Below are 13909 nucleotides of genomic sequence, written 5' to 3'. Positions count from 1 at the left end.
ATCATCTATGATATTTATAATGGACATAATTTTATAATAATGAAAATGGTCCATGATATAATTTGTGGTGTATCAAACAGCAAATGTTCTCTTCTTCTGCAACAATAGATTGCCAAGAGCAAGGGTGGGATTAGCGCTTTGCAAATTGTTAATTTGGTTAATTTATAATAAAAATTTTGATTAATCAGATTTATCAAATTTAATAGAAGTTGAGGATGGAGTAATGGCGGTGGTGGTATTAATAATTTAAAAACTAGCTTAAAGAAAGATGAGATAGAAGAGAGTCACAGGAAAATAAAGAATTTGAAAAATATTTTCTGACTAAAAATCTAGGAAGAAGACATTTTTCGCTAATTTGAAAACTTTTTCCATTGACCAGAATAAATATTTTTTCTTTTTAACTCCATTTTCTTTAAATACCAAACACGACAAAATACAAAAATTAACTTTCAAAACTTATTTTTCGAATTTTCAAATAACCTAAATGAAAATTTTCGGTTTCATTGGTTGATTAAATCAAAATTGCACACCTCTAGTTGATGGGGTCTTGGGAGTGAACGAAGGCGATGAAATAAAATAGGTATAATTGTTTGACTAATTACGGCAACTTGTAAGCTGTTAGGTTATCAGTCATGCATGCATGATCATCTCATATATATAACCGTACATTTGTATATATTTCAATATTTCAGCGGCGCCGTATATGACGTCCACATTAGCATAACGAGTCAATAATAACACAAACACCCCCTAATCTTCTTAATTAAATATTCATAATAATCTTACCTCACATACGGCCCTATTAGTTAACCAATATTAATATCATTACTAATACGCAACTAGGAATTTTTATTTTATTTTTTTTAAAATACAGCCTACATTTTGCACTAATCTGTCAAATTGTTAATTTTTTATGTCGCTTTATCTATCAAATTATTTTATGTAGTTTATGAACGTTTATTTGTAACTGATGGATACCTGAGTAGGGTATCTAGTCAAGAGTATATCTCAACACTCGGAGCTTGTAGGCTTGTAACTTGACCACGATATTCAGAACAATGGAGAGATTCAATAGCCATGTTCCTCACCGGGGCGTTGGGTTTGTCTAGGCCCAGCCGCCCACCTCACGGCAAGCGGTCGGGGTGGTGTGCCCAAATGGGTGTCATACCCAGAGGTGGATAGAGGAAATTTTTCAAAGATTTCCTCTAGATTTTGGTGAGATTTCTCTTTTCGATATTAGGAAAGAAGTATGGCAGTTTAGGAAGCTTTCTTAAGATCAAATTTGTTAACTCGTTTTCTTTCCTTTCCTAGGCATGTAAATCCTGTATAAATACCACATGGGGCACATTGAAAGGGGTTTAGCTAGAGTCCAATTCTCTCACAGTAATTCTGTCAAAGTATTGTACGGACTTAAAGGTGTCTCCTATAATTAGACCTTACTTAAAACACCTTGTGGTCTAACAAAAAAAAAAAAAAAAAAATCAGATATCAAACCTTCCACCACCCCAAAAATAATAATAATAATAATAATAATAATAATAATAATAATAATAATAATAATAATAATAATAAACTCCTACTAATTAAATCATAGATGCATGGTTGGTGGTCCTCTATGTGTGTATATAACTGCCCGAACTCCCTCATTACATACACCACAAGTTAAAGTCACACTACTAAGCTAGCCAGCCAGCCAGCAAAATTTATAGATAGATTAATTTGAAAACCATCGGAAATGGAGATTAAGGGGATGAAAAGTGGATTAATTGTTGGATTAGCGATGGTGGCGATGATTAGTGCCGCGGCGGCCCAGTCCGGAGGGTGCACGACGGCCATCCTGTCAATGGCTTCGTGCCTCGACTACGTTACCGGGAAGGCCCCATCTCCGTCCTCCGGCTGTTGCACCGCGTTCTCCGGCGTCCTTAAGTCTCAGCCGCGGTGCCTCTGCACCATCGTCAACGGCGGCGGCTCGTCGGTCGGCGTGCAGATTAACCAGACGCTGGCGCTCCAGCTGCCTGATTCATGCAAAGTTAAAACTCCTCCAGTCAGCAAATGCAATAACGGTAAGCCAATCGCTACGTAAACCATGCATGCATGCAACCTAAGTATACGTACGTAAATAGGCAAGATAATAAATTTGTGCCGGCCCCGCATAGACAGCTCAATTGGTAGCAGGGTAAATTTTTCACAATCGAACAAAGATCGAGTCTTATAAGTGGCAGTAGGGATCCTTGGTCTCTGTTGGTCAGTTGACTCATGCAAAGATAATAATTTGTTTAATTTAAGGAAAAATTGTACTTTTCGTTTATAAGTTATAGGATAGTTGTAGAATTCGTCTTTACTTGATTGTGCTTGGTTGCTCGCTTCTCGTCCTTATCATTGACGTTGCAAATTTCGTCATTTTTTAATAGGTTGTGCTCACTTTTCGTCCTTCAATTATAAATGTTGTTGCAAATTTCGTCCCTAATGTTTTGTTAGTAAAATGACAAAGTTTGCAACATCAATTATAATTTAGAAGCGAAAAGTGAGTACAACCAATAAATAGAGACGAATCCAGCAATTATCCTATAACGATGAAAAGTGCAATTTTCCTTAATTTAATTTATTATTTTTGTTATGAACAAGCATAATATTTCGATCATTAATGTTTCATAGCTGGTGATGGATCAGCAATATCTCCAGTGGGATCACCTGGAGATTCTCCGGCGGTTGCTGCATCCAATTCAGGTATAGTATTATTTTTTTTTCAAACTTTTATTACTGCATTGAAATTCAAGCTGCAGCTGAATTTTTTGTATTAAATTGACTAAGCAGCTGGAAACATGATGAAGCTGCAGCCATTTTTTCCGGTTTCCCTTGCTTTCTCTCTCTTCATCCTTTCGACTTTGGCGAGCTTCTGAATTGTTATTGGGAGTTCTTGAATTGAAGCTCAACGTATCACCATATTTATGAGCTATACATCTATATATATATATACTTGTTTTAATTTCAACCAGTCATGAATAATACTATATGTTTTCTTCCTGTTTTATAGGGAGTGCCGTTAGTATGATCCATTTCCTTATCATATCATTTGTAATCTACTAGTTTAATGAAGTTGATTTACTTCATGTGTTCTATTATTATTTTTTTCTCAAAATAATAAATATACAAGCAAATTAAAGACAAATAACCCTATAAAGAGGCCACCAATGGCCATCTCATGCACTGCACAGACTCCTTGGTAGCCGAAACTCTCGCATGTAAGGAGGAGGGGTCCTGTCTTGGCTGAAGAATCGTGGTGTCTCACTTCGATTCGACTTCATGTGGATTGTTCTAATCTTTACCATAAGCTGAATTCTACTACGGTTGTTGACCGGTCTTATGTTGGTATCTTTGTTGACGAGTGTAGGATCTAATGTTAGTTTTTGAGTCTTGTTATATTCAGTTAGTTCCTCGTTCTTCTAATACGTTAGCTCACCCTTTGGCATCAGCGGCCAATTCACAGGCGACTAGTTTGTATTGGGACTCTGTACCCTTGATTTAAGTCCATTATAATTGTGAGAATAATGGAAACAAATTTTGCATAATAAATGAGAAAACTCGTTAGAAATTCTGCTTAATTTTATAAAGAAATAATAATTTATAAGGAAATAATATTTTGGATAATTATTATTTACACCAATAATAATAATTCAAATTCTACCTACGCAAAATCCTAATTTTGCGTAATAGTAATTTTTGAAGATTTCTTTCCTAATTTATTTACATAAAGATAGATTCCTTAATTTATTTGTGTAAATATGAATTTTTTTTTCTTATTTATTCAAATACTAATTTTGTGTGACGATAGATTCTTTTTCCTATTTAAACACTTCATTATGCTAAACGTATAGTTGTAAACTTCCAATGAAATTCTGCGTCTGTAGACTCCTATTTACACCAAATACGCATGGCTTCAACTTCGATCGATATTGTTGGACGTGAAATTTCTCCTAGAAACATAACGAATGCAATCAAGGTTAGAATTGTCGGGAATAATTCTCGAAAACCCAAGAAAATGGACGAAAATAGAAAATCCACTAAAACAAAATATTACAAGAAATTCCAGGAATTTAAACCTATAACAAAGGTTAGATAAACCTGGAATACAAGGGACGGTGAAGAACGGACTTTTGGTGTAGATGTAAGTACGAGTCGAGTTGCCTCTGTCCTTAAAACCTTATTTACCGCCTCCCGGGATGCTGGAGCGTTGCGGCTTAGGTTACCTAGGATAAAACGTACTACGGTCCTTGCGTTTGACCACACAAACTCAGGACCCGGTGAACGAGAACGTGGGATGAACACATGTGGCTAGAAAGGAAGGAAGAGCAGAGTTTCGAGGTGAAAAACTATGTATTTTCGTCTGTCCAAATGCTGCTGCTCAACCTGGAAATATATAGTAGAGGATATGATAAATAGCATTCAATAATGGCATTCATTCCTCACATGTAACCTCCAGCCACTAAGCACAAAATTAACTTCCCACTAACAGCCCATTAATAAGAAATAATGGCAAGATTTAATCACATTAATTCCTTAATGACGTTGGCCAGCCAATTTTTCTTGCGCACCTATGAGATTTGAGAGAGAAGAGGTGCTGAAACAATCAAGTCTATAGAGTGCGTATTCCATGATGGAGAGATATTGTATCTGTACTATCATCTGAATATTTTTTGATTCAAAAGATTTTGTTTATGCGTATGGTTTTTTGCTATATTTTTTTACACTTCAATTCGGGGAAATTTTCTTCATGCACGTATTCCTAAAATTTATATTCAAAAGTGAATGAAGAAATTTAAAGAAGGGAGAGTTTACGGGATTAAATTTTTTTGTGGTTACTAATGATATGGATACAAAACAACCACTCACAAGTATATGCTGCAATTCTCTTATAACACAACTGTGAGAGAATTTTAAGGATGCAGTTTCTTTACGCATATTTATGATAAAGAAGATAATGATTTGTTTGAAAAGGTTACTTATTTGTCACTTACATTGTTTTCCTCTCTATGTAGCTTTATTTAGTTATCTTACTTTTCCTATCTTTCACGACTTTCTGGATGGATAGACGTACCTAAAAGTCGTATTGGAAATTTGGAGCCTAACAAGCAATGTGAAGCAAAAGATGATGGATATGTTAAGAGCTGAGAAGGTTGAAAAGCTGGATTGAAATAATTAATAAAATATTTTCTGTTGAAATTCTATACATTTATGTCTTTGGTCATTAAAAATTTTTTCTATGATTCATGGTTGATATATAACAGGAGCTTGTCCCTGCTCATTTCAATGTTTAGATTTTATCTTATATTTCAAATTTTAAATTTTTGTGCTTTGTTTAAATCTTAAGATTGCACAGTTTTACATTACTTTGAATATACTTTGAATAATTGACTTAAAAATTATGAATGGAAATGAATATTCAACACGAAAAAAAGAAGGGAAATCAATATGAATTCTTTTTATGAATGAAAAAGGAAATGAATATATTCTTATTTAACTGGAAATTTAATCGGCAATTTTATTATTACAATTATAGAATAATTATGTATGACGGAAAAAGGATATGATTTGAGCACAAATTAACTAATATCTAATGAATAGGTACCGCAAATGACTATTACAACAAGTTTTTATGAATGGAAAGTAATATATTAGAATCTCATTTGTATTACAAAATGAATAAGTATATATTGACTAAAATTTTATATGGAAATTAACTAATATATTAGAATTTTGTTGAAATTTTTCATATAAACTTTTGTAATATATTAGTCAATATATACTAATATGAATATCTAATGAATTGGCTCCACAACTTAAAGTCAATATTTACTTAAAAAGGGAAAAAATGAAAATTCATCGAAATTCTTTTTTCAATTCATTAGATATTATTTAATTTTCATATAAAATTTTGTTATCAATCAAGCTTTATTAATTTTTTTTACCAATTAATTAATATTCATATTAGTATAGATTAGTGTACGGTAATTAATATATTAGAATCTCATTTGTATTACAAAATTAATAGTATATATTGATTACAATTTTATGTGGAAATTAACTAATATATTATAATTTCGTTGGAATTTTCCATATCATGAATTAACTAATTTTTTTCCAATTCATTAAAATTTCAACGAAATTCTTTTTCCATATCACTAATTAACTAAATCTTTTTCCAATTCATTATATATTAGTTAATTTCCATATAATTTTTTTAACAATTAAGCTGTATTAAATTTTTTACCAATTAATTAATATTCATATTAGTATAGATTAGTGTACGGTAACTAATATATTACAAGTGAAAAGCACATTCCCAAGTGCGACATATGGCATGCTTGATGAGTCTCACCTAGAAGGCCGAGCGATCCTCTCACCGACTTTAGATGTCGTTGATCAAATTAATCAATACATGTGTGACATGAACATTGTAGAAGGTCCGACATATTTAAGTTGTGACTCTTGGTGTAAGGCAGAATCAGATAGTGAAAATCTATCAGTAGAAGTACACACTCCTGAATTCTTTAAATAGTTTGAGATTTTCCGGACTTCTTAATCATTCATTGACATTAAATGCAGGTGCACCTGTTATGCTATTGCGGAACATAGACCACTCTCTTAGTCTTTGCAAGGGTACGCGCCTCATTGTCACAAGATTGACAAATCACATTGTCGAAGCAAGAATAGTTAATGGGACACATTGATGCTCGCATATGTCATGACTATCAACGTAAGCAATTCCCATTGATGCTCGCATATGTCATGACTATCAACAAAAGCCAAGGCCAAACACTAACTCACTTTGGGTTATTGCTGAAAAATCGATTTTTAATCATAATCAATTGTACGTGGCTTTTTCCCGAGTCACCCATCCTGATGGCCTGAAGGTTTTAGCTCTAGACGAGGATGAACAAAATTCTGTTACTACTACCAATGTTGTCTACAAAGAGATTTTCAATAATATGTAATCCAAACTAGTGATATTATGTTTTCTTTTTATACAAAGATAGATGACAAAATTTCTATATATCTACATAGAAAATATATCTTTCGTACAAATAATTCCTATAACTGAGTTGCTAGACAACGAGCTAATTAGCCCAATTAATACAAATCCTAAACACTGATATATAAAATCTCTAAAGTTTTAGCATCGGGTGCATATATCTACACGTTAGCTATTAATTAGGAAATTATTTGCTCGAATTCAAGTAATGATAACATCAGAAAGCATAATCGATCCAACTCAATTCTTCAATTGCACTATATAATATTCAATGTTATAATTTAGACAATTGTATATCGATCCAAATATTTTAAAATATTATAACAAATCTATTCCGTGCAACGCACGAGTGAAAATACTAGTATATATAATATAATCTCCTAATGAGTTATATGGTGATGAGGATTGAAAGTATGTGATTAACATTAGCGTACAACTGTATAAGAGTAATATAAGGATACAACAAGACTCCTAACCAGTCAAAACTACTAGACTCCTCAAACTCCCCTCAAACACAAGGTTGATGAGGAACAACATTGAGCTTGTCCCGTAAGAAAGAAAATCGAGTGCCAGCAAGAGATTTAGTAAAAACATCAGCCAACTGATCCTATGAAGATAAAGTGAACCTGCAACTCTTTCTTTGCCACCTTATATATCATGTACAAAGTGATAATCAATTTCAACATGCGTCATCCTCGCATGAAACATCAGGTTAGCACGCAAGTACATAGCACCCAAGTTGTCACACCACAGAGCAGGCGGTGGACGTAGAACCAAGACCAAGCTCACAAAGAAGAGAAACCAACCATGTCACTTTAGTTGATACATCAGCCAAAGCCTTATATTCAGCCTCAGTAGAAGACCAAGCCATAGTGCACTGTTTGCGAAAAGTCCAAGAAACCAAATTGTGACCAAAGAAAACTACAAAACCACTCGTGGACTTTCGGTCAACCGAATCACCAACCTAGTCTGAATCAGAGAAGTTATGAAAATCAACGAAATTAGATTTTCGAATACGCAGACTATAGTTAAATGTACCCTTCACATATCGAAGCACACGCTTAAGCATATCCTAGTGCTCCGTAGTAGGAGCATGCATATGCTGACATAACTTGTTCACCGCAAAGGACAAATCAGGCTGCGTCACTGTAAAAGACTGCAGAGCCCCAACAAGACTACGACATTGCGTGGGATCAGCTTACGAAACTTTAGCATTAACACTATCACGAGGCAAAGAAACAGGAGTGACAAGCGATTTACAACCAACCATACCGGCCTCTTCAAAATATCTCTCATATACCGCTGCTGAGACATAAGCATCCTAGACTGCAACAGGATGGTCTCAATGCCAAGGAAAAAAGAGGGAACACCCATGCCATGAACTTTGAATTCAGTCTCCATCAGGGCCACAAGATCAAACACACGAGTAGAGTCAGGCCCCATCACCAAGATATCATCTACATAAACAAGCAAATACAATTGAATAAGGAAATCATTCCCTAACTGACATGTCGAACATAAATTTGAAATATAACTAACACTAGAATTAAGTGAACAAGAATCAAAACTCTGACGCAAGACTTGAAGATGAGGGTAACCCAGCCGATTGTGCCAAATAGAAGATGAAGCATAGGAGGCAACCAACACAACAGGTCTCAAATGTGAACTGGTCATGAATACAAACCGCCCAAAGCCTATCCCCTAAATAGGACCTCCTTGGTTGAAAGGTCCTTCACAAAGAAAAAAAAATACAATTAGGATGAAACTCAAAAAAAGACTCTACTATCTCTAACAAACTTTTGAACATATAACAAAGACACAGATAAACCAGGAATGTGCAAAAACATAAAACAACCTAAAAGCCTATCAGAAGTAGCTATAGAAGCAGCGCCAACACTAACAATAGGTAAATCGTTATTGTTTCCAACCCGAAGAATGTTTGGTCTAGTGTAGCTAGCCGTAGAAGACAACATAGACGAATCCGGTGAGGCATGGTTTGATGCGCCAGCGTCTAGGAACCACTGGTGAGACGACACCGAACCTACCTTGTCTACTACATCATGGTGATACGCCATATTAACCTAAGGTGCTTGCCTTTCAGAGTAGTGGCGGTAGCAAGTCATAGCCAAATGACCACCTCCATTACAGATTTGAAAACGAACACGGGTGCGGCTACGACCACACTGCCGGCCACGACCTCCATGTTGCGTTTGTTGGCCATCAAACCTGCCAACAGCATCATCTGCACAAATGAACTCCTGTGTAACTAAGAAATCAGACAACTCACTCAACTTCACCGGAGCACCTCTTATCAGTGGAGCAACCAGTGGCCAAAACTCTGGACGAAGGCTGTGAAAAACGTACAAGTTTTGATCATCTAGCGTCATCGGTCGGTCGGCCAATGCCAAGTCTTCAATCAACACCTGCGCACGACCAAGATAATCAGAAATCAGCGCATCATCCTATTATAAAGCCTGCAACTGCCCAAGAAGTCGGAGGGCATGGACACGAGTCGTTGACCCTAGCGTCTGCTCAATTGAAGTCCACAATTGACGTGCCGCACCAGATGGGACTCCAAAAAACATAGCGACCTCCTCTGGCGTAGCAAGACTCAAATATTTCGACGAGCCATCAACAAAGCCTAACAAACCCTAGCATCGTAAAAGGGGACTAATTGGGTGCACCAAAAAAAATCATTACTGGAGCTTAGCTTAATTGACACAAAATGATGGGCGGAAGATAGGGAGTTAGTGGGTTGTAATAGAGCGGACATGGCAGCCTCGAAAACAATTCGTTCAGAGGATTCTCCAAAAGAACCATCATTAGAGCCAATGGTTACCATGGCCGAAACCTAGAAATTATGATACTAGATGAGGATTAGAAGCCTGTGATTAACATTAATGTAGAATTGTACAAGAGTAATATAAGGATATAACAAGAGTCCTAACCAATCGCATCTACTAAACTCCTAACATTGAATTGGTTAACATTTTTGTAACTTACATGGATTAGATCTAATAGATAAGATGAAATTTTTTTTTAAAAAGACGCAGTAACATTTTTGTAAATAACTTAATAACTCGAACTTTGGTACAAGTAATATGTGTTAAAAGTGCAAGTAACTAGTGCAAATGTGCAAGTAAAATCACTTAAAAGTGCAACCATTTTCACTTAATAGTGGAAGTAATTTACCTTTTCACATTGGTGCACCTAATGATAACTTCTTCACATTAGTGCATTTAATAATAACGTTTGGTGCAACTAATGAAACGCTAGGTGCACTTAATATTGTTGCTCGGCGTACATTATTTGTTGCACTTTTAATACATTTTACTTGCACTTAGGTGCACTCTATGAAACTGTTACTTGTACTTTTAACACAATTTAAGTATTGCACTTCAAAGTTCAATTATTTACAAAAATGTCACTGCTTTTTAAAAAAAAATAGTATTTCTAATCCTTTAGATCTAGACAAATGGACAGTTGCGGTATGTTCTCATTCATTTCCTGTGCATGTGGTTCTCACCTGATCCGTCTCCTATATATATGGGAAAAAGGTCAAATAGCCTTCAAACTTTACCTAAAAAGTCAATTTGGTCCTTAAAATTTTTAAAGTTGCAACTAAACTAACTCATCGACAAGTTATTTTGGTGCAATGAAGTCCAAAAACATATTAGTGACCTGTGATAGTAGGTTACTAGGATTTTGGCAACTCTCCGCTGACACTTCGACCTATTCTAGCACGATTTCTCACCACAAATTAACCTATGATCGAAGTTGATCACCGACCAAAAAACACAATAGGCAACTATTTCTGGTCGACTTCTCAGGAAGGCGACCAGTCTCTCCGAAAGCTCGGGGAACACGACTGGTTAGCCACCTCTGGAGAGGTGACTTGTTATGGTTACCTACTCTATTCTTTGACGGGTGATCAGTGCTTGTCGCATGTCAATTTATTATTTAAAGTGGTGCCAAAGGGTTACCTGAACCATAGTGACCTGCTATCACGGGTTATTAACCGGTTTTTGGACTTAATTAAACCAAAATAAAAAGTTTATGAGTTTAATTGCAACTTAATAAAATTTAGGGGCCTAATTGACTTTTCAGGTGAAGTTTGAAGGCCTATTTGACTAGTATTTATATACTAGTCCTTTCTATATGCACAATCTGCAAAAACATATGCCCAATATTTATATTTTTAAAAATAACTAACAAATCCTTACTAATTAAAATCTATATGAAATTAAATTTATTTATTATATTAATCCATCCAATATATAATGTCTACAAATATTATTATCATTAAAGAATATAAGAAAATGTGTAGAGGGTGGTTTTCAAGAAATAATCAATAATTAATTCTAAATTTAACTAAATTTTCAATGTACTAATTATTTTAAAATATGTTAAATGGATATGAACTTATTGAATTCAGTACTTCAATTGTAATTGGCCTCTCACACCATCCAATCTTGGCTCCACCCATGTCGAAGAGTGATTGTTTAGTGTATTTAATATAATTTCTTTTTGTCATTTTTCAAACTAGTATTCTACCCGTGCGATGCACGGACTGAAATTTGGAAACAGATAAATAATGTAGTTCTATTAAAAAAAATACAATTGTAAAATATATTTGACAGTATGAGTAAAAAAGAAGTTAATTAACAGATATTATTGTTGCAAACTTAGTATTATAATAGCATTATAACCATAATGGAAGAAAAAGAACAGAGAATATAAATGTTGTATAATGATATGTATGTGTAAACCAAAATATAAGAACAGGTTCTTATCTAAAATTAAAATGATAATATTCCATTATATTATATAAAACTTACAAATTATTAAAGACTTCTTTGTATACAACATTTGATGTTGAATTACAATAATCTCCATTCTCATCAAGAATAACAACATTAAGACCAATGGGATTGTTCACTCTTGAGAGTGCCACATAAAGTTGACCATGAACAAATACAAGTTTCTTTAAAAATAGTCCAACATGAGATAGACTTTGCCCCTGACTTTTATTTATTGTCATGGCATAAACAACATTAGAGGGAATTGTCTCCTTTCGAACTTAAAAGTCATTCGAGGATCAGATGGTGTCATTGATAATCTAGGGATCAATACTCGAGTCCCAACATTTTTCCCAAAAAGTATCTCTGCCTCAACAACATGATCTCCTAATTTAGTAACAACCAATCTTGTGACATTGCATAACCCAATAGAATGATCGATATTTCGCAACAACATTATCGGTGAGCCAACTTTAAGAGTAAGTGGATGGTTAGGGATACTTGAACATCACAATCCATTTAAGAATTCAGCTGTATGTAGCTTAGCAAAGGAATCTGTACATAAATTAGAGTGACAAACAGAGTCACAACTAAAATATGTTCAACCATCCATCGGATTGAAATTACTCATATACTGATTAATTTCATTCACAACATCTAGAGTTGGTGACAAGATAGCTCGATCATTCAAGTATTGCATATCACAAGGGTCATTAAAAAACATGGGAAATGTACTTTTAACAATTGCTTCAATTGGATCATCTTGAAATTAAGCCAAATTTTCTTTTGGAATTTCCACAATTGAATGGCCATCAGTATCCATACCCAAAATACCATCACCTATAGCATAATTTTTCTTCTCCTCAATAGTTAAAACCAAACCTACAAAACATAACAACTATTAATATAATATAAAAACTACCAATTGCTTAAAAAAATTAATTATTATACATTTCAAAATGAATTACCAAAACTAATACCTGAATCAAATAGCAAATATCGTTGATTATACCCTGCATCTTCAGCAAGATGATGCCAAACAGCATTCCATACATTTAGTGGTTGACTCAAAGCATTTGATGTAAGCATTGTAACAAATAGCCTTCGCATTGACAAAGCCGATGACCATTGACTTGCTTCATATATTGCATCAATATATTCTTTATCATCAGCTAACAACCCACGAGTATAACACGCATCTCTATAACTCATATATTGAACACCATCCACAACCTTAATATCTTCAAAGCATGTAGGACCACGGACCAAATTGAGTAGACACCTCATATAATAAATTTCACCACCACCCGGGGGAACATAAAACATGCGTCCTATAGCAAATCCCCTTTTCCTAGGTTGTCATTGTCGAATATTTTTTTCCACACAAACTTAGTTGACATTTTAGAATAACTTAAGTCTCGAGCTTCTGAGTATTCCTTATTAGCTTCAAACCATCCAAGGAACATACTTTCCCCAATCCTTTGCCGGCTCAAAAAAACATCAACATAGTCATCATCATTAAAATAAATTGGTTGTTGCTCGGCTAAATGAAAGCTAAGTCTTTCGACTACAGGGTTTCTAAATTGAATATCAAAAGCAAACAAACGCCAGCTAGCTTCACATGCAGATATGTATTGACAATCATAATACATCGTGATCTCATCTACAGCCTCACTACCATTGAAATCAGCAGTACTCCTGTAAAATTCAGTCGTCACACGATCGTTGCCCTTATTGACGTACTTAAATAAGTACTTAATAGAACATGACTGATTGCGCCACTCAACATTAATATGCGCTCTATATTTCAACAACAAATATTGGTTATGCGGAACAACAAATATGTTATCAAACATAATACCATTCTTATCAACATATTGCCCATTATCTCGACGTCGATAAATCGAATACCCATCTTGATAAACATCTAAGACATTTACAAACTTTTTGGGAATGTATTTTGAGCACCGACCTTTAACCATACAAGCTGTGAATCATAAATTCACTAATGGCATTATAATACTCCAAATCAACATCTTTATCAGGAATCTCAACTGAAATAAAGGAGTCAATACTATCA

At 34.5% G+C, this 13909-nt stretch overlaps 1 protein-coding gene across 2 annotated transcripts; it reads left to right on the top strand.

Moving 5' to 3' along the window:
- Window positions 1–1642: 1642 nt before the first annotated feature.
- LOC115999600 (non-specific lipid-transfer protein-like protein At5g64080) lies at window positions 1643–2962 on the top strand. 2 transcript variants are annotated; one of them, XM_031239450.1, is made up of 3 exons: window positions 1643–2063; window positions 2671–2727; window positions 2815–2962. In XM_031239450.1, exons 1-3 carry the CDS (start codon window positions 1736–1738, stop codon window positions 2898–2900), a joined length of 471 nt encoding a protein of 156 aa, XP_031095310.1. In that variant the 5' UTR covers window positions 1643–1735; the 3' UTR covers window positions 2901–2962. The 2 variants fall into 2 exon arrangements, with proteins under 2 accessions (XP_031095310.1, XP_031095304.1); XM_031239444.1 differs by having other exon boundaries at window positions 1645–2063; window positions 2656–2727.
- Window positions 2963–13909: the final 10947 nt, after the last annotated feature.

This window comes from Ipomoea triloba, chromosome 1, assembly GCF_003576645.1.
Source record: "Ipomoea triloba cultivar NCNSP0323 chromosome 1, ASM357664v1".
Lineage (NCBI taxonomy): Eukaryota > Viridiplantae > Streptophyta > Magnoliopsida > Solanales > Convolvulaceae > Ipomoea > Ipomoea triloba.
Note: the sequence above shows the minus strand (reverse complement) of the source record. Positions and strands in the feature narration are given on the sequence as shown.

What these genes read in the sequence shown, in the direction of transcription:
- LOC115999600 (XM_031239444.1), top strand. Translation starts at nt 1,736, where the DNA reads ATGGAGATTAAGGGGATGAAAAGTGGATTAATTGTTGGATTAGCGATG. An exon ending in AGTCAGCAAATGCAATAACG is followed by an intron (nt 2,064 to 2,655) that starts GTAAGCCAATCG and finishes AATGTTTCATAG; the next exon opens with CTGGTGATGGATCAGCAATA. An exon ending in GGTTGCTGCATCCAATTCAG is followed by an intron (nt 2,728 to 2,814) that starts GTATAGTATTAT and finishes TTGACTAAGCAG; the next exon opens with CTGGAAACATGATGAAGCTG.